The sequence below is a fragment of the Thunnus thynnus genome, chromosome 12 (assembly GCF_963924715.1).
Source record: "Thunnus thynnus chromosome 12, fThuThy2.1, whole genome shotgun sequence".
In the NCBI taxonomy this organism is placed as follows: Eukaryota; Metazoa; Chordata; class Actinopteri; order Scombriformes; family Scombridae; genus Thunnus; species Thunnus thynnus.
This window is the reverse complement of record NC_089528.1, coordinates 5627390-5647865: the sequence shown is the minus strand read 5'-3', so window position 1 is coordinate 5647865 and position 20476 is coordinate 5627390. Positions and strand designations below refer to the sequence as shown.

The following is a 20476-nucleotide window of genomic DNA, read 5'->3' as shown; positions in this document are numbered from 1 at the left end:
GTTTTAAAGAGTTTTTTTTTTTTGTTAGCCAATTTAAAAATCATTGTTAATTAGCGACAGCTCAGTAAATTTTTCAGCGACAGTTGTTATTATAGCTGTTGAAATTCACGGTCAGCACTTTTAACTTTCACTTGCTACAGCTTGTTAAGACACTATTAATTCTGTAAGTTATCATTTAAATTGAGGGTCTTGATGAAGGAAAATTACATCATCAGAATGATGCCTTTAAAGCCATAATGTGTTGTATTTGTATCTGATTACAGCACCTTTAAATTATTATGATGACATAAGCTTTTGTTTGTTAAAAAATGAAACCAGCTTGAGTGAATATTGCTGCAGACTTTTGGAACCTGAAAATTGAAGCTACCAATCGACTTGTTAGCCACACAAGCCCACACAACATGTTGAGAATTTGGGAGGTAAATGAGACCTTTACAACATACAGTTACCCATAACACAAGTGTCCCCTTGTTGACCACCATGTATTTCTATCTGCCTCTGTCTTTTTTAATACTATCACTGGGTGGCACAAAAGTTAGGACTTTTGAAATTTATGCACATAGTGGCTTTAATCTAAATAGTTTTTAGATGTAACTTTTCCTGTGGATTAAATGGCCAGTAATGGCGTACAACGACATACGTACACCTGCTGATCCTGTCAATGGTTTAATACTCCACTGATGGACAATTTGTGGCCGTAACATGCAAAGAAACATGTCTTCCAAAAATCAGCCCTGCAAATGTTTTATAGGCCTCATTGTTACTCACTATGTGTTTTGGTGAGAATTGGTGAATTTAAACATAAATTGGTTTACAAAAAATGACACAGGGTGCCGTTAAAGTGTCAGTTGCAATGTAACACACTGATACACAGTAACATTTAGCTTTGTTTTACAATGTTGTTTAATAGGCAGCATTACCTCTGCCACTCACTGCCTTTCTAATTCAAAAGGGAGCTCAAGGCACTAACATTGACAGCATTTACATGCATAGAAGGACCCAGCTATTGGCCATACTGCCATTAAGGTCTTATTGGGGTTAAACTCCTGATGTGCCCCTCTGACACACTGAGATTGAGTATTCCCGTTGTAATGAATAAACCAGTTAACAGAATATTCCTGTTAACCTGTGATATTGTGTCTGTAGAACAGCTTGGCAGCAAAATGGCATGAAAAGGTCTGTCCCCTAGCTGCTTCTTTCCTCTTTCACTGAGCAAATGAAGGTTACTTCTACAGGGGAAAGAAATAATGACCCTAGTTGTAATAGCGAGACTTTCACTTGCTGCTGTGTTTTTTTGCTGACATCAAATTGTACCCATAACACCGCAAATTGGAGTAAGCACAAACAGCAAAAATGAAATATGAAACCAGGATGATTTGCCTGTAACACAATAAGCTCTTTAATATTAGAGTAAACCACTCAACCAAGCCAGGATATTCATACTGAGTAAATAATAATAATAATTATAATAGAAGAAGTCACCCCCCTCAAAAAAGCAACAATTACCAGGGTATTATTTTAAAAGATTGGACAAGAGGAGACTGCCTGGCAATTAGGGGCCATGTTAGCAAAATGACAAAGCTCATATCATTTAACAGACTAGACATATAAAATATTAATACACAACAACATCATACAATAACAACATCAACAACAGTTTATAGTCTAACCAAGTGGTATGCTACATTACAAATTAGCACTGAGGCTCAGACATCCTCTGAGACACTGTGCTCTCAAAACACAGAGCTGCAGAATTAACAAGTAACATATGGCTACCAAATAAGTCTGGAAAACAGTAAAACATTACAAGACTTAATTCTGAGTTCTGTTTACACGTGTAAAAATATATGGAAGAATAAAGAATGTGGTTAAGTGCATTAATAACTGCATGGATTCAACACCCACTGGAGCCAATTGTAGCCTTATTATAGCAACCATTAAAACAATAATGCAAACATCTCCAATTCACTGTCCTCATAATTATCAAGTAGAAAGGCAGTTCAAATTTAGCTATATTTAAAGGAGCATTTCCACATGAATATAGACTGGATTATAGTTGCAGGAGGTACGGGTGCTGACGATGCTGCAGCACCTCTACAACCAGCTGCAGCTCTCCTGCCTCCAGGTGCCTGAGATACTGCGTATCGGTGTTGTTGCAAGATTTCTGTCTCTGTCGCATTACACCCCGTCTCTACCTGTCCCTTTTGTGTCAATTATTGCAAGCAGTGAAAGCAACAGATGTTGTAGTGTCTTTAGTAGTATCACCAATAGCATTTTGTCTGTACTGATCTGTTGAGACATGAAGGGTTGGACCAGACAGCCTCTCCAGCATGAACAAAATACTAATGTTCACAGTTTTCAACCAACAGCAGCACTTAAATGTAGTACTGTGATGCCAGTGCGGTAACCTTGACGATTAAAATACATTTTCCTATGATGCCGTTTTCATACTGACACTGTTTAGTCGATATAATGTCATAGTATCCTGTCCAGATGTGATTTACAATGTTGTAAGCACCCAATGCTGCACTTTTTCATACTATACATGGCAATGAGTGTGTCTTAATATTCTGATGTATTTCTTCAAGCAAATTCTTTATATAGCAACTGCTATACTTGTGTAATATCTAATATAATATGATCTGCTACTGTGCAATATCATATAATTATTCTGCAATACTACATACTATGCCATCATAATCTGCATAGTCTAATAGCACCTAATTTTGATGCACACATATTTCCTTATTTCAATCCATTAACATCTATTATGTTTAGTTATTTTCTCTTTCATGTTGAAAATTTCACTTCCCTTTAATCTTGCTGTATATATGTCTGCATTCTATACCCTACACTCGGCTGCTCTCTTTTTGATGCATGCGTGTATTTTCATATTCTGAATATCATTTGGCACACATGTTCAAGCAACTTCCATTCCCAAAGTTTCATCTGCACAAATCCAAAACTCATTTTTATTCTCGTTCAGGTGTGACTAATTCATTTGGTGGCAGTGAATGAGAGGTGGCAATTCAACATGTTTCTACAAATACTCTGAAAATTAGAAATCTACGGTAGAACGCAAGGAAAATAATAGCTTAGGTGTTGTGCACAAAAACCTTATGATATTCAATTACCATTAGTTGAGGGAATCATGATGATTATAGAGTCCTTGGGTTCAGATAAGACAGAAGGTATTGTCTTGAGGAACAGGATGTCATGCAAATGCAGGAGATAATCACAGAATCATTTTCACACATATTTGGACTCTTTTATCAGCTTTTTTTATACTATCTTTAACAATATTTTGTCAAATTTCCTAATAATCTCCTTTCAGAAAAACCAGGTTATGTGGAATTTTCTTTTGTAGTATTGATACACATGACCAGAAGCAGGTAATTATGCCATCTAAAATGTAAATGCAGTATGAAACATGAGAGAGATCTATGCTTTTAAATCCCTACATTTATATGTTAACAAATGTTGTTTAACATATTGTGTATCAAGGTCTGCTGTGCACAAACATGTGTTTGTATTATTGAAAGGGTCACTACATGTCTCCCTTCTTGATGGATTTCTCCTGATTAACATTTATGGATTACATAAAGGTGACAGTGGGAAGATGTTCCTTTGTTCTTCAATGGCTTGAGTGGCCATGAAGCACAATATTACCAGACATCCACACTAATACGTTTTCATTTAAAAACACTGTTCTAAAATGAAAACGATCTCCATCCACACGAGTGTTTTAGCACCGTTTCAGAGATAATCTTGCTTATCTATCTATATTATTAGTTCATTAAATCCCCGAAGCATCTGAAGGCAGCAGGACTGATATGTTGATAGATCTCAGCCTCTGAGAAATGCCGCGCCAGAGCACAGTGCCATTACTGTCTTTGGCTGCAGATTTGTGGTGATGTGCGTTCATGTCGTGACGCTCTGAACATTTCCTGAAGAAAAGCTTTCCCTTTGTTGAGTTTTCAAAAATTCCGGGACTGTGGGGGTTCAAAAACGCCAAAGTAGTGTGGATGCTAGGCGTGAACGTAGCAAAAGGTTTGCATTTTAAAAAGAAAACATTAGTGCGGATGTAGCCTAACAAAGTCGAAGCTGCTTCTGCATTTAATGTTTTTTTTCATCCTTTCTTTCAACCAGGGTTGTGTGTCTAGGAAATTAAATTGAGGCCAAAAGTCCATGGTTCATTTTCTTTCAGTATGAGGCTGGTGTGATGTTGTCTACATTTGAAAAGGGACAATAAACTAGCCCACCAGCGTGTAACTTTCCAGTTTCTGTGCAAGTCTGATTTATTAAAAGCATGCTGTCTGCTTTATAAGACACTGGCTCTCGCTATAATCCCAACACAGAGCGGAAATTATTTGATGCTGACACCATATCAAGTCTGACTGATTTTTCCTGTGTGCTCACTGAGACACAGCTTGAGGCACAACACAGATACAGGAACAAAAAGAAACACATTAATAGAAAAAAAATTATCCTCTACATCACAGACTTTGATACTTTGGTCCTGTGACCTCCTACTTATCAGACACAACTCTGAACTTAAAAACAATTAAACTAATTCTATTCTATTCTGAGTGAACTGTGTTTATCTAATATGTGCTTTGTGAATCGATGTGGAGTTGAAAGATGTATGTGCTGTGAGAACAGCGGAGCATTTAAGCCAGCTCAGCTAAAGGAAAGCTTGATTACTTGCTTCAATACTGATAATAAAAAGCATCCAAGTGCAACTATTCACAAACAGTAAAAGTTAAAACCTTCATAAACTGACTATTTTTACTTTAGCCACTTGGGGACAGTGAGCAAGCTGAAAACACAAACTTTGAATGGTATTACCGCATGGAGTTGTTAGGGTGAACATGTTACAAATGATGGCTGAATTCCATTTAGCTGCTTCAGTTTCAGAGTCCTGGTGCAGTGCATGCTGGCTCACTGTCGCACTGTCTAGAACAGAGCCATCTTTACAATTACTAGTAACACCTGTACTTTTCCTACTATGACAATTTCAAATGCCTCCATTCATTAGGAGCAGTGTTCTTGTCCATCTGATGAATGTAAGTACAATATTCACTTTAGGCTTTGTTTTTGGTCTCCACCAACACTTAAGATGAATATCTGGCTCTTTAGCTGCTAAATGCTCCACTATGTTCACCAGCTAGTTACTAACTTTGTCTGTCTGCTATGTGTGCTGGGCAGGTAGTGTACAATGGACTTATCAGAAAACAATGCTGTAAACAACGACCTAAAAATATCCTCTGTAGGCCTGATTAAGAGCAGGACCATCATCTTTCAGCATAGTTAGCTAGTTACCTAGCTTCATCCACATAATACAGTGCCACAAAAATACCAACAACCATGGATGAGAGCAACCCAGCAGAGGTTGCTTACAGGTTGTTGTAATGCAACTTGTGAAAATAGTTATTTCATGAAATAATTTATGAGAAAAGTTAAGTTAACTGCTCCTAGCTACTACTGCAGCTTCTGTGTCAAGTAAAAAAGACACTGGTGGGATGGATATGTTACTCAATATGTATTGGTTAGATAAGCAAAAAATACAAACCTGCCTCCAACGCCACAAGAAATCAGCCAACATGAACACAATGTTAGACTGAATGTATGAAGTCAAACAAAATGGAAATTCACTCTGATTATCAGGATGACTACAAGTGACCTTCTTCACGTTACACATTGTTTCACATCAATTTTTTTACATAAAAGTGCTGATGATTGACATTTTAATGGAAGACAGTCTCCTTTTTTTTTCTTTCTTTTTTTTTTTTTTTAAACTAAAACAGTGATTTTCATTTAGTTGTTTTGTTGAAAAAGCAAACCATGGTGCTCCGTCGTGTGCATCAGAGATTCAGCAGCACTACAAACAGGCCAGGCTTTTGGGCTGTGTGCCTTCCTCACAGCCCATGAGGGAAGCTGGGGGAAGCTATGGATCGGTTTGTCTCGCTCGGCAGGCTTTTCAAAAACACGCCATGCTGTGATGCTCAGAGAGCTGCTTTGGACGGCGGGATTCAAGCGAGGCTACTGCTTTACAAGTGGTCTGGGCTGCATTGATTTAAGGTTTATACGATCAATGCTATCAACGCCGGTTTTAGCAGGGTCACCACATGAATGTCAATATCCCATAAGCTGAGCTGTGTCACAATGACCATCCCCGTCCTCCTATAAACACTTGATATCGGTGTGTGAATCTCTCTGTCTCTTAGTAATACTGCTCCCATTTTCGTTTCATAATTTTTCAAGAATCACTGGAAAATTACGACATTATGAATTGTGAATCGACATGTCAAGAAATCCTGATTGAATCTTTTGAATTTTGTTTACAATCTGCATTTAAGCTGATTTTGATATGTTTTTTTGTCTCAGTGTATTTAAATTTGGCTGTTTCTAAACATTTTAACAACATGTTAGAGGTGTATGTTAAAGGTATGTTAAAGGTATGTCCTGGTACAGAGGGCTTTGAAAAGGCATATAGGTAAATAACATTTACTGAAAATAAATATAAGTGAATAGAGATATGAGATATAAGAGAAACAAAATGACTTGGTGCCCTGCATACTTGCCAGAGTGAAAGGACTTTCCTCGGGATGTAAAGTGGTGATCCGCAAACATTCAGAGAGACATATATATATATGAGTCTGGGAGCTATATTTCTAATTAAAAAAAAAGGGCACGGCAATATTTACAATTTGCAAAGCCCAGAGGAAACACGATAGTATAAATCCTGTTTCTTCCTGCCAGAAAGCTTCTGGAGTTTAAGTTTGTCTCTGGCTTTATTGAAGAGGATAAACATTGCGGAAGTGTTTTTTTTCACCTATCTGACTTTCATTTCTTCCTCCATTTGTTATTGCTACAAAAGCTTTAGCTGCAGCTTGTGCTGTAAAGCAAACAAGACGGTTTTCAATTAAATCCATATTCTGTATTTCCACAATATGTTGAAACTGGTATAAACTGTCAACCCTCCAGAACATTTTTGATTAGAGATCCATTCTTTTATATGTTGTCTGTGCATTTTATTTTTCAACATTAAGCTTTCAAAGCCCTCTCCACAATACAAAAAAGTGGTCAAAGGTATTTTTATTGAGTCAAAAAATACTGAAATATGTCTGTAAAATACACATCATGTGTCAGTGTTTTTTTTTTCTTCCTTTTTTTAACCCACAAATTTGGCCAAAAAATGATAAAGCACATGACATCAGTGTCCTTATGATAGGTCCAGCCCTAAAAGCACATGACTTGGACACCAGGCTGCAGATATGTTCAGATATGTTGCAGATTAGCAGCATATAAACATATTTTGAGGACAGAGGATGCATTTACTAATGTCTCAAAATGATTATTGGCACAGACTCATTGATATTCAAATGATTCACATCGAGTATTTAAATCTGCAATGTGTCTGCCGAAGTTCCTGACTCAGCCAGAACAAAGCAGACAGAAACAAAGGAGGAGCCTGGCAGTATTTGCTGCCGTTAACATCAGACACCATACGGCTCTGACAGACTCCACTGCTCTCCACCTTTTGGGTTGAGTGGGCACAGTGAGGGGCTTTTTTCACACTACTGATCCACAGAAAACTTGTACCTCAAGCGCTTCCACACAGCTGAGGTAAACCAAATCTGGCCATATTGCCCAAACTGGGCACCATCCAGTAAAAATGAACAATGTCAGTGGCTTTGTTGGCCAGGCATGCAGTATTTATGACTGCAGTGAGCACAGACAAGTGGGTTTTATGTATTTTTGTGCACTCTCTCTACTCATTTGTTAACTCTCTGTCATTTGATTTCTATTTTATTTTTTTTATTGTTTTTTTTCTTTTGTATAGGTTTCACTATGATACTTGCACAAATTAAAAAGTTGCTTTATGGCCTCTGAGGGAAAAAAACAATAGACCTAAAGGAGGCGCATGGGGGGAAAAAAAAACATCAAATCTAGCTTGAAAAGACATATTAGGTTTCATATAACTGACTCAGTTTGGTTTGGATGCCTCCATACTGTGTGTGATGATTGGATTGATCCATTGAGGCCCTTTGGCAAAACAGCAACTGATTAAAATTTGGAAATTAAAAAAGGGGGAATTGTGTAGAGGAATGATACGCTGGAGCTTAAATGTCTCAAAAGATAGACCAATCATGCAACACTGAATATCTGATGCTATTCTAAATATATAGTGTTTTTATTTGTCTTGTGTGTTGGGGTTTACTTTATAATTGTCTCTGCCTGTAGGGTTCAAGCTGAAGTTGAGGACATGTGTTTGAACTGGCAGTGTCTCACCTGGTGTTGGTACAGACAAACACAAGGTTAGTCATCTATTATGGATGACCAGCCCCGGCCAGAGGAGGACACCGTGGTCACCTTGTTGGAAGTGAATGCAAAGGGAGAAGCTTTGAACCCTGCATGAGGAAGCTTCCAACTTTAGAAAAGTGCACTTCAAAAAGAGTGTTATGGGTGAAAAGGATTCACTTTCTTGGTTCAAATTTGGATATCATCTTCAATTCTGCATGAAAAAAAAAATAATTAAAGTGATTGAAAAAAAATGAAATGCTCAGGTAAGATTATAGTCTGGCTGGTGTAGCAGACAAAAATTGCTTTTCTGGCCTCAGACCCAAAGTTTGGTGCAATTCATTGAACCTGATTCCCCTTTAGGATCAGGCCCATGATAAGACTGGCTCGTCTTCAAGCCTAAAATGCTGGAGTCCCAACTCATCCATTAGGCATAAACAGTCTCGTGGTGGGCACGGTGGCCAGGCAATGAACTGTGGCTGATTAGACATTCTGCTTCCTGACTGAAGTGACCTGGCCAGGATGTGCAGACCTGGGACCAGTTCAACTCTGTTTCATGTGTTTGATAAAAACATGGCCAAACTGCTGTAGGACACAACCCCTGAGATAAATGTTAAAGGAAAGGTAGGATTTCCTTTAACGCTATAAAACAAGTTTTGGAATGCTGTTAATTAAATTTGGATACTTAGAAATGAAATGGAAACTTAATCAATCAACAGAAAATTAACTATTTTGACGATCGCTTATTGCTTTAGCCATTTTTCAAGCAAAAATGATTTAAATTATTGTAAATTGAATATTGTTGGTTTTTAGACTGTTGGGTGGACAAAACAAGACAACTGAAGACATCATCTTGGGTTTTGGGAAACTTTCATAGACTAAACAATACATTTTGTCAATTAATCACTTAATCCAGAAAATAATCGTCAGATTAGTTGATAACAAAAATGATCATTAGTTGTAGCCCTAATCTAACTCTTTTCTAGCAGTTAGTATTAATGTCATGAATTATCATTATTTAAGGTCTGTGAATAGCTCTTATAGTGCAGTACTATAAAAAAAATGATGTTATTTATAGTACTGCATTATTTTTAAGATTTTGACAATCATTCCATTGTACTCACCAAGTTAATTGCTAAAATCTGGGATCTGGAGTTCAGCTACCTGACCTGAACACGATGGATTCCAACAAAGTATTGAGTGTTATTTGGGGTTCTGGCCATTTTGTTGTGTAAAGCTTCAGGCACCAGCCAGGTTTCTCTACCACAATGGTTTATATGATTTTGCTGAGGCCTAAAACAATTCAGACAATCATAGCTGCATCCAACCTGTGCTGACTGCTGCAGCCCTGCAGCGTCCAAAGACAGACAATAGAGAGAGATCCAGTGACAGGTGTGCGCTTGAGCTAAAAAGCCCGTAAAGCAACCTTTGCAGGACCCTTTTTGTATCCACAAGGTACTGAACAAGTGACACGGCTTTGGATTTATAGGTCGGGGCCTCCAGCCGGGTGGCAAGCTGCAGCGGGGCCTGGGCAGCGCAGCGGCAACACCGCTTCCATCTGTTGTCACGGTCTGCTCATATCTGCATGCTAATCCTTCTCTACCCACACCCTCATGAAAACACCCTGGTGGCTGCGCTGCCACCGCAGCTCTTTCAGGATGAGGAATTAACAGAGCAGGGAGCACAAAGACACAGACCTGAGGTTGATGGAATGTGAAATGCAGATAGAGCAGGGAGTAAAAATGTGAGATTAGAGGAAAATCAAAGAGGTAAGAAGCAGAACCTCCGCACCGGCTATCTCATTTCCACATAAAAAATGGTGTCACCATTCAAACCTGGGTGCCCGGTGGATCGGCTTGATGTTTGCTAATACATGCAAAACATGTAGAGGATAGTCAAGGTCAGTTATTTGTCATTATTTCAAGGTCTCAAGGTCGTTGACATTCAGCGGGTGTCGAGGTGCGGTTCCCTGCCTCCGTACAGCAGATGTAGCTGCTGGCAAAAGTCTTCTCAAGCTGACTAATCATTTGTGTATGCAGCTATAATATGCTTTCAATGTCTGAAAATACATATCATCCATCAAAGCATGATTGTAATGTCTTTGGGCTGGAAAAGGGCACTGGGAGTAGGTGTGGCATACAGTATCTAAGATCTAATAAATATATATTTCCTCAGGCAAGAGGAGGAAGCTGCAAGATCTAAGGATTCATTTCCTACTCTGCCGACATAGCAGATAAGGTTTGATACAGTGCAGGCATGCAAAAATCTACACTTTGCAACCAAATTTGGACCTTTAGAAACGCACGTTTTTTCTGTCTGTGCCACAGTCTGTGCAATGTCTCTGACATAAAAAGAGTAAAAGTACATATCTATTTTTATGTTTTAACCACTAGAAAAGCCAATTCTTCAATACAGGATTCCAACTTGACTCCCTCTATGTCTTTACAGTTGGAACACAGCCATACTCCACCTTATAAAACGGAGAGTTCTAGTCCTTGTTTATGATCGGCTGTGCTGCGTTCGAAGCTGCTGTAAAATACTCTATAAACAAACACCTGTGACTGCATTACATCAGTATCACTGTGCCAAACAAACCGCTTCAAAATGTCAGATTTTGTTATTAATTTTGCTATGTGGGCTGAGCCTGGATGAGTGGTGGAAGGATGGAGGCGGAAGATAAAAAAAGAAAGGAGACGTGGAAATTAATGAGAGAGACGATCTTAATGTTGTGTTGATGTTCATGTTATGATTCTGTACTGTCCAAATATTTGGACAAATTGTATTTTGATGCTTTGGCAACATTGTTCTCGAGACTTTCATGCCGATAAAGCCTGTTGAATTGAAAAAAAAATTGAATTGAATTGACATTGAAGAGCTGGAAAAGTCAAGAAATGAAGCCGGAACCGTTAGACAGACTATGTGGTCTGTTCGCTGTTTTCAGACCTGTTGTGCCAAGAAAGGTCTGGCTATTGATTTTAAATCAATCACCAAAATGGAACTGAACTAGGCTCTCCATCAGTTTTATTCCATTGTGAAAAACAAGAAAAGGGAACTCCATGGTTTCAGCGGTTATGTTGGTCTAAGCGCAGGGCTTAACTGGTCCATTAATGATCCACCAAAGACCTGATCCTGGTGTTTGTTGAAAGTTCATCACTAGCAACGTTTTCGTTGGAGTAGTGAAAAAACTTCACAGAGAAGGATGCGACAAAATATCCTACCACCAAGCTCTGCGCCGTGCCTAACAACCCTTAGCTGTTTTAAAATCACTGTAAACCACGGCCTCTTGGGGCTTATTGGTTTATTGAACATGTCAGTGCCCTGTGGCAGGCTGCAGAGCAGCAGGCTAGAGTGCACGCCATGCACTCAATATGAGTTCAAAATGAACAACTCAGGCAGCGGGGTGACAGTGGCAGGGTTTTCTTTTTAAAAGCTTTGACTGAGATATCATGTAAATTTGGGACAAGGATGAGCTATTATACCAGAGAGAGAACAGTAAGTCACAGAGATGTTTTGTAAATGAGACACTTCTGGCAGTAAAACAACTATTGTTCCATGACAGACATCTGCGGGATTTATCTGCTCCCAAAAAACCTTTACTCTGATAAAAGTGTGCAGTCAGCCGTTTATTTGAAATATACAGGGAAACAAAAACAAGAGGGAGATACTGTATATGTAGTCTTATCACGAAGATGATATCTGTGAGGATGTTTCAGCTTTGGGGAGAATAACTCAACCACAATTAAAAACACTACATATTTCAATCAATCTTCATGAAATAATAAGAGAGAAAAGCGATTTCTTTCCTTTATCATTTTCATTTTGCAAATCAAAGATTTGGGGGAATTAAAAAGTTATTTTGTCTGTTTCTATTTGTAGCTGCTTTGTGAAAAACTAACCACAGAACATAGAGTTTTACCATGACAGAGATATGCAGGATGCGGAGCTCCTCCTTTGCTGAATCGTTGGCCGGATCTTCGGTGGGTTCTGGGAGGTTCAGGCTGCCGTCCTGATGGTGGATGTGGAAGAGCAGAGTGCCATTCTCCAGCCACTGCTGCCTCCAGCGGACCAGAGGGATGTCCTCCGAGTTCCCAGAGATCTCTGTCAGACACAAAAGACAAATGAAGGGGACTAAAAAACAAGCATTTCCTAGAAACCATTGCCAACATCATAAATTAGAGCTCTTCAGCAGAAAAGAGAGATAATGTAGGTTTAGGTTCAGTCATTATGATTTAAAACCAGAAAGACACACTAAATACAAGCCAATCAATGTGATATGATGAGTTTATGCTGTTGATTATGGTCAATTCTTTGGTGCAGCCCAACACCTGTCCTGAACCCCTTCAACACTGACCTGAGGTCCAAGGACAGTCACAGTTTCTACTACTATATTGACTCATTTAAACAGCAATGTTCTTGAATAATTTAGGTAAAAAGTAGGTATGGAATGGCCTTGAACATTCCTGGAAACAAGACTCTGCCTGTGAGGCTGTTCTTAAATCTGTATCTTATTCTCACGTGATGCTACTCAGCCAATCAAATCCGTGCATTCCGATAAGCACAGACGGGGAAAGAGACAACAGGCGGAGAAATAAGCGATTTGGAGAAAAGTAATTTCACATGGCGTGCTCTTAAAACCAGAAAAGTAGACAGCGAAAACAGAGCTTTTAATCAAGAATGGACAGACTCTTACATGTTCAGGCTTCCCACGGACAGTTCAAAACCAGCATGTCTCATATGTTCCAAGACTGTGGTGATTGTGAAGCGCCACTATGAGACAAAGCACAAATCTTTTAAGCAAACATAACGACTCAAATCCGAAACCAAGGGAACAGAAAATAAATGATCTAAGAGCCCAATATGATCGATCCACCAGAATCCCAACACATTTCAGTTTAAAATCCTGGCAGGACAAACTAGAGCTCACTTCTCTCACTGAACAAGAGAAAGTGGGGGAATGGGATGTGAGAGGGAAAAGAAAGAGAAAAAGAGGTGTTAAAGCTGTTCAATTGTTAAGATGTGTTGAGATTGTTTATTGTTAAATGGGTTGAGACTTGAGATTGAATTGTACTTTCTTTATTTGATTTGACAGTCTGTTGTTGATTACATACAGATGTTGATATAACTGCTAAGCTTCTTCAACATATGTGGCACTGAATCATAATGCAAGTTAGACATTATGATGTTCCGGACCTTTACATGAGGAAATTTCCTCTAACTGGACCTCTTTGAATTTTAATCGAATACTCCTGGTATATATTATGTGGGGAACACGATTGTGCAAAATGTTACAGCAAACAGTCCAATAGTTGTTGAGATATTTCAGTCTGAACCACAGTGGTGAAACAACCAACCCAAAAACCAACCAACATAAAGAAAGAAACTAAGAAGGAATGAATCCCTTCTATGTGTCAAAAATGGGAACTTTATCAATTGAAGCTACATAATCTTAGCATGTTATGGTGTGTACTGCTATTGTGACCAATTACATCTCAAGGGTAGTCAGGGACAGCCAACATCCCTTCCTATACCTGAAACTCCTCTATCATCTACAGCTGTTTGAATCCATGTAAGAAGAGCAAAAATGAGAAGGAATTATTAAATAACAATGATAAAGCTGAGTAAACAGTGATTTTATGGGAGCAGCGGAGCATACGAAACACTCTGCTTTGTGTCATACCTCAGTTCCTTGCACAATACGTCCCTCCCCTAGCTGTTAGCTGTGAAATATTAGTGATGCACGCCAAAACGCACACACACACACACACACACAGAGTGCAGAAATGGAAAACATTATGGATGCATGACAAAGCTTTATGGGTGATTTTCTGTTATGTAAGTGTGAAGAGCAGCACAGATGCATCAGACTCATAAGTCAAGAGAAGTAAGCACGCTGACTGGAAGACATAAATTGAAACAGAGATCACAGAGAGTGCAAGCGGGCCTCCAGACTGAATCCTACCTCCACCATCATACTATTCCAGCAGACTGCTGCTGGGATGAAAATATGTTCTTGACCAGAGTTTCTGGTTACACAAGAGTTACAATGCTATTGAAAAAAACAGTTATAACTTTTTCAAATGCAGCCTGACATATGCATCTGGATGTTTTTTGACTGGCAAATCAAAAACTAAGTTGTTTTCACCCTGTATGGCATTCAAGTTTGGTAGCATGAACTCACATCATCTAAATAAATGACACATTTCTGAGCCTCTGTATCTTATTACTAGACTGTAAGCTATATTAAGTTCATGATTGTGTTCATATTTTTTCTCTGTTTCACATACAAAGCACCTCATGGATCAGTTCTACTTCCTGTTCAGAAATATCATATTTAGAATAACAGCATTAACAGCACTCTCATCTAACTGTTTTTCAGAATTTTAATATGTATAACACATGAAACATATATCAGAGATTCTGCCAGTGTATTGCTAGCCTGACAGCCTGCCGGGCTGTAAAAAAAGTACTTATTATTTTAACTATAGTTGAGATCAGAGGAAAATATGTTGATGGATTATGGTAGACTGGTATATGTAAAAGTTTAGTCAGGATACTGTTTTAAAACCATTTCAATTTTTTTGATGACAACACATAATGACACCTGTTGTCCTCCTGGGTCAAAATTGACCTGAGGACAAAAGGAGGGTTAAGATGTTTTCTAAACTAAAATGTGTTATACGAGTATGTGGTCGAGAGAAAGTGTGTGTGTGATGGTGATGCTGCAGCAACCAGAGCACAGAGTATGAAGCTAGTAGTATAGCTGTGAACAGTGCAGTGTGTGTACAGTTTGAATACATGCTACAAACTCCTCAACACCCAAGACAAGTTCCTGTGTCTTGCTTGCTACCAGCTGAAGTGAAGTGAAGCTAGCAACAACTTCAGCCCAGACTCCACACACACACACGCAAACACACACACACAATAATAAACTACACACAGAAAGACTGTATTTACAAGATAAAATGTGTGTATGGAGTGTGGAGAGTGGGCAGTATGGCGTCTTTCTCATTGATTTAATGTGCAAAAAATAGCATGTGAAGACCTGGAGGTCCAGGTCACATTTTCTTTCATTTAAAATCAATACAGTGACATTGAAAGAGGCAGCAGCCATGATCATGTATGTTGTATAGAAAAACTGTGACAAAAATACCTCAAAACTGTACCAGAATAAAGACACAAAAGGAAAGAAATATTAAATACTTTCTTTTATATACGTCTTCATATAGGTGCTGCATTTCTTGCTAATGCATTTATAGCAGAAGCTATTCAATGTATGTGCATTCTATTATTCCCGGTTTACAGTTTTGTTGGCAGCCAAGGCCATCATTCAGTAACACAATTCCAATAAGGAATTTGCAGATCACACTGCCAACATTTGCAGGATGATACAAAGTATACATCCTTACACTGTTTATGGATTATTTTGGACCCTCTGTCACTGAAATGGACTATTACACTAATTGCTAGCATGACACAGTGCAGTGCACAAATCTATCATCCATATATGCTAGTTATTGCGGTATACTGTCAAATTATTTAAAGCTCTTTTTTTTTTATACAGAGACGTCACGATGAGCTTTACAGAGAGGCAGAGTGAGCACAATGCACAGCAGAAAGGGAGGTTGGGTGTGCACTGAAGGGACACACTCCATTAGTGAATAGTCCATAATTGATCAAAGTCCATACTACGCTCTGGTTTATTCGTGCAGCAGTGCAGCGATGGTTGCAGGGAGACATCGTGGTCTGTAAATAATAATGAGGATTAGGCGTGATCAAAAGAAAAAGTCCAGAAGTGAGTGGCTGAAACAGTAAGTTAAGGAACTTGTGTTAGCATGGGAGATGAGAATTAGGACGGAAACAACAAGGACTGGAAAGCCAGGGGGAGGCATAGAGGTACAGAGGTACGACATGAAACGCACATGACATCCACTCTCACATCACAAAGCCTACTTCACAGTAGAGATCTATATATAAACGCAGGCTAAGCCCATGCTACACAGGCCCATTATACTGATTACTGCCCAAGATGTAGTTGCAAGCAAAATTTTACTGCTGATCACAGGCTTTTACACTGTGTAAAACCTGAGGAATATGTATGGTATGAGTTACACCTTTGCACCTGCACAATATGGGTCTCAATGGATCCTGGGCTTTAAAATAGTTTCATTTATTAAGTCTGCTTTTCTGTGCTTATAATCCCTGCCTTATAATGACACAAATTATAAAAGATCAAAGAAAATAATTCTGATGATGACATTGGCCTTTGAAATGACACATTTCTAATGGAAAGGTTGTGTTACAAACTGGGATCATGTTGTTTGAAAGAGTGATGACCAGGCAGGGAGGGTCTAACAAAAAAACTTTCATTGCATGATGGGATATGTAGTACTAGTGTTTTTGGAGTTTTTTAAAACATCCTATATTGACCTCTGCTCCACCAATTTTAAAAATCTGTTTCTATTAAGTCAAACTAACTGTATGGAGAAGCAATACTAAATCACTGCAGTACTTCCATGTCATGCTAAATATTTAGCCATACATGGGACAATGATATTCAGCCAGTCGGTCCACCACTTTGGTCCAGACTGATATAGCTTTACTCTACCAACTTTTAGATCAATTGCCATGAACCTTTGTGAAGACATTCACGGTTCCATGAGGATGAATCCTGATGACTTTCCCATGAACTTTCCTCGAGAGCAATAAACAGGTCAAAGCTTCTATTTATCTAATGGAATACTTACTTACATCTACCAGATGGACTGGCACAAAATTTGGTACAGACTTGCATGGGTCCCTGATGATGATTCCTAATTATTCTGGAGATCTCCTGACTTTTTCTCTAGCGCCACCAGCATGTTGACATTTGTGGTTATGAGTAAAACAACTCAACAGCTGCTGGATTGCCATAAAAGTTGGTTACAGATGTTCATGGTCCCCACAAGATGAATTGTAATTCCTTGAATTTGTCAAACAGCTGCAAATACAACGGTCAAATACCCTGTCATTGTTACCATGTTAGCACAGCCTCATTGGGTTGTTAGCATGGCTATAGACTCTTCTTATCCCATCCTTTTTGTTCATCTCCCAGGCTTTTTCAAAGTACCTAGCTTACTAAAAATGTTCATATATAAATTGCCATGTCACCCTCTGTGCACAATGCATGTAAGTACTTATCTGGCCTAAAGTATTCATAGTAAGAGCGGGCATTATTAATATTTTGTGCACACGTTCATGCATAAGATTACAATGCAGTCCCTAGCAACTCACGCTGTGTGAGTGTGCACCACCTTGTTTGTCAGACAGCCCATTATACTGATTACTGGCAAAGGAAACACTCGCATGTTGGATAATAGCCATAACCCTGATATAGATTATAACCTGTTTACAAACCAAACACACTTAATGCTTTTACTGTGTCACAGCAGTGTGTGTGTGTTTGTAATTGTGAGAGTATAACAAGGTTTGGCTTGACAATAACGGATGCCCTCATGCCGCAGTGAAGAGGGAGTTCCCTCTGCCCATAAATAAGATTTAAGAGTCTCGACTGGTTTTAACCTAAATGCAAATGATGTGCCAGAGTGTGACAGGGTACTTTTTAAAAAGTGTGCTCTCTCTGTCCCTGGGGACTAGTTTGCCATGAGAGCTGGATTAATGAGACTGCTGCCTTATTGCACAGGACCCTGTACAGTACCACCCAGCAGAGAGGCAGATGGAGGGACGGAGGAAGAAAAAGTGAACGACGGGGAGAGAAAATGTCAAAAGGGATGAGAAGGAAACGAGAGAGGGGCCATCTACCAGCATTAAAGCGGATCAAAGTAATCTGATTACGCCACATTATTATTGTACCTCCCTTGAATGCAGATTGGCTGGACCATTTACCTTAAAGGAGTTTCAGTTCCTTTAGAATTAAATTGACGTAGCATCTATCTTAAACCTAATCCAAAAATAAACAAATGGGCAGTGCCACCTCAGAGGATCTCAGCACAAAGCACATTTTTTTTCCATTCCCTAATTGACTGACAGAGCACTTGGGCTGCCAGAAAGTGATAGATTACCAAGGTTTCAGAGTGTGTTCTATGGCTGTCACAGGTTTTTCTTACATGAGTATTGTTAGTAGGTAGGCACTTTGATTGCACTTTGCATTAAAATGAGAGGACAAAGTTAGTAAAATCTTGTTCTCCATCTCCAAGTCACGAGCCACTTAGACCTCTGCTTATCCACGCGCAGCTGATGTAATTAGAAAATCCTCACAGGGGATTTAAGAATTAAACACTGAATGTGATACTTACAGTAATAAGGCAAGATTAATGCGACAGAAATATACAAATGACAGTAAAGCAGTCTGTCTGGTGCAGTTTTAGGGACATGTGGGTCACGTGCTTTTTTTTTTTTTTAGAGAATTCAGCAATATAACGCTGTCAGATTTTAGCACCCAGCGGGGAGGTTTTCTTCTGTTCCAGGCAATAACATCACAGTGAAGTGTCAGTTGCGGAATAAAATCATTCATCTTATTGGAGAGTGCTTCTGGATAAGATGAGGGGCTCGGTGTTAAACTGGAGCTGCAACAGATTCATACAGGCCCTCTGGCTTCCTAAGGCTACAGCTTACTGCTAATACAACGCCAGCAGGTTCTTTTTGTGTCTACTGTCAGTGCAATATGAAATGTTCAGTTCACCCATATCACAAAGACACGCTGTGTTTGATCATTTACTTCTAGTGGTATCTAACCATGAAGATAGTTTTGATTATATTGGGACAGGTATGAAATATCTGTCTGAGTGCTCTGACCTTACCCTGACACCATACAGGTGTATGGAATAGAGAGCTGAAGTCCTGACGTCATTTACGGTCTACTCACTCTTCAACTAGCTGCTCCAACTCAATGCAAACGCTCACTGAGGGTTTTTTTCATTAAATTCTCTGATAAAGTGTTTACTATGCATATATTTGGATAAATTATATCTACTACAACATTTGCTATTTAGCCCCATTGTTAAACAACTAATTTGTTAGCATTTAAAAAGATAATAGGTGACATTTTACTTTAAGTCCTTCTCTTTAGCATTTATAAGCAGTATATCAACATTTCAAAAATGGTTTATAACACACTATGCTGTAGTTATGAGCAGAGGACATTTTAAGTGTTTATTAATGCACAGTATTTGTCAACAATGCATATCTAATATCATTACGACTGTGTTTTATTATATTGTCATTCATTATCTGTTTATATACCAGCATCCAGTTGTGGTTGCCCACAGGAGGAGTTATATGACAGTTATGGAAAATAGATTAATAAGCACTTATATCTGCTAAGAACTACATTACAGTGTGTTATAAACCATGTTTAACTGTTTACATAAAGCTTATAAATGTTATGTATGGGGATTTAAAGTAAAATGACTGAATTTTTGCCAGTGCACCAAGTCTTAAACTTTGCATTTGCACCTTTCAACAAATTCAAAGCCCTCAGCTCAAATTAATGTCGAGTTTCAAGTCTTTTTGACTGTGTCAAGTATAATGTAATCAGAGTTAGACAAATGCTGTGAACTGCACAAAATACTTTTGTTTTTTGTGCAAGGTTATGTTGTAAGAATCCATTTTTACTAAGTTGGATTATTACAAACGTCACTGTCAGTGATTTCTTATGTCTGGAACTGAAGACAGCAGTTCTGGTTTCACTTTGGCTCTCTAGCAACATCTCCTTTTAGAATAAGTGTCCCTATTACTCTGGATAATGAATAGACCTTGCTGTGGACAGAACTATTTCTTTGATAGAAAGTCATTCCAATGAAAACTAACATTTAAAAAAAGATATTTAGCTCCTGAATTTACAGAGTAATGCAGGTAAGGATGAATATGGTCATTATGTCAAACAAATGCAAATTAAGTAATGCATCACCAGTAATCAGTAAATATAAATTGTACAGTGTGTACAAAGCCAAAAATAATATTCTTTGGAAAAAGTGCTAAATCTCAAATCTCGCCAGAAAATGCAGCTTGTGTTGGAGTTGAATCTCCCAGAGGCTGCAATGCCACAAGTGTATTCTCTCTCTCTCTCCCTAGACTCTGTTTAACCGAGACAACGATAACAATCACCACATTGCGCGGTCACCAGAGGGCATGGCGATAAGCAGAAATTACGTCGGAGCTGTTGATTCTCAGTTCC

At 38.7% G+C, this 20476-nt stretch overlaps 1 protein-coding gene across 4 annotated transcripts in view; it reads right to left on the bottom strand.

Annotated features, from left to right (window-relative positions):
• Positions 1–20476, bottom strand: part of astn1 (astrotactin 1) — a 394147-nt gene that overhangs the window by 308603 nt on the left and 65068 nt on the right. For all 4 annotated transcript variants that reach the window (XM_067604968.1, XM_067604965.1, XM_067604966.1 and 1 more), the window contains exon 2: positions 12221–12402. In XM_067604968.1, the coding sequence (XP_067461069.1) occupies positions 12221–12402 (182 nt within the window). The remainder of the gene's footprint in view (positions 1–12220; positions 12403–20476) is intronic.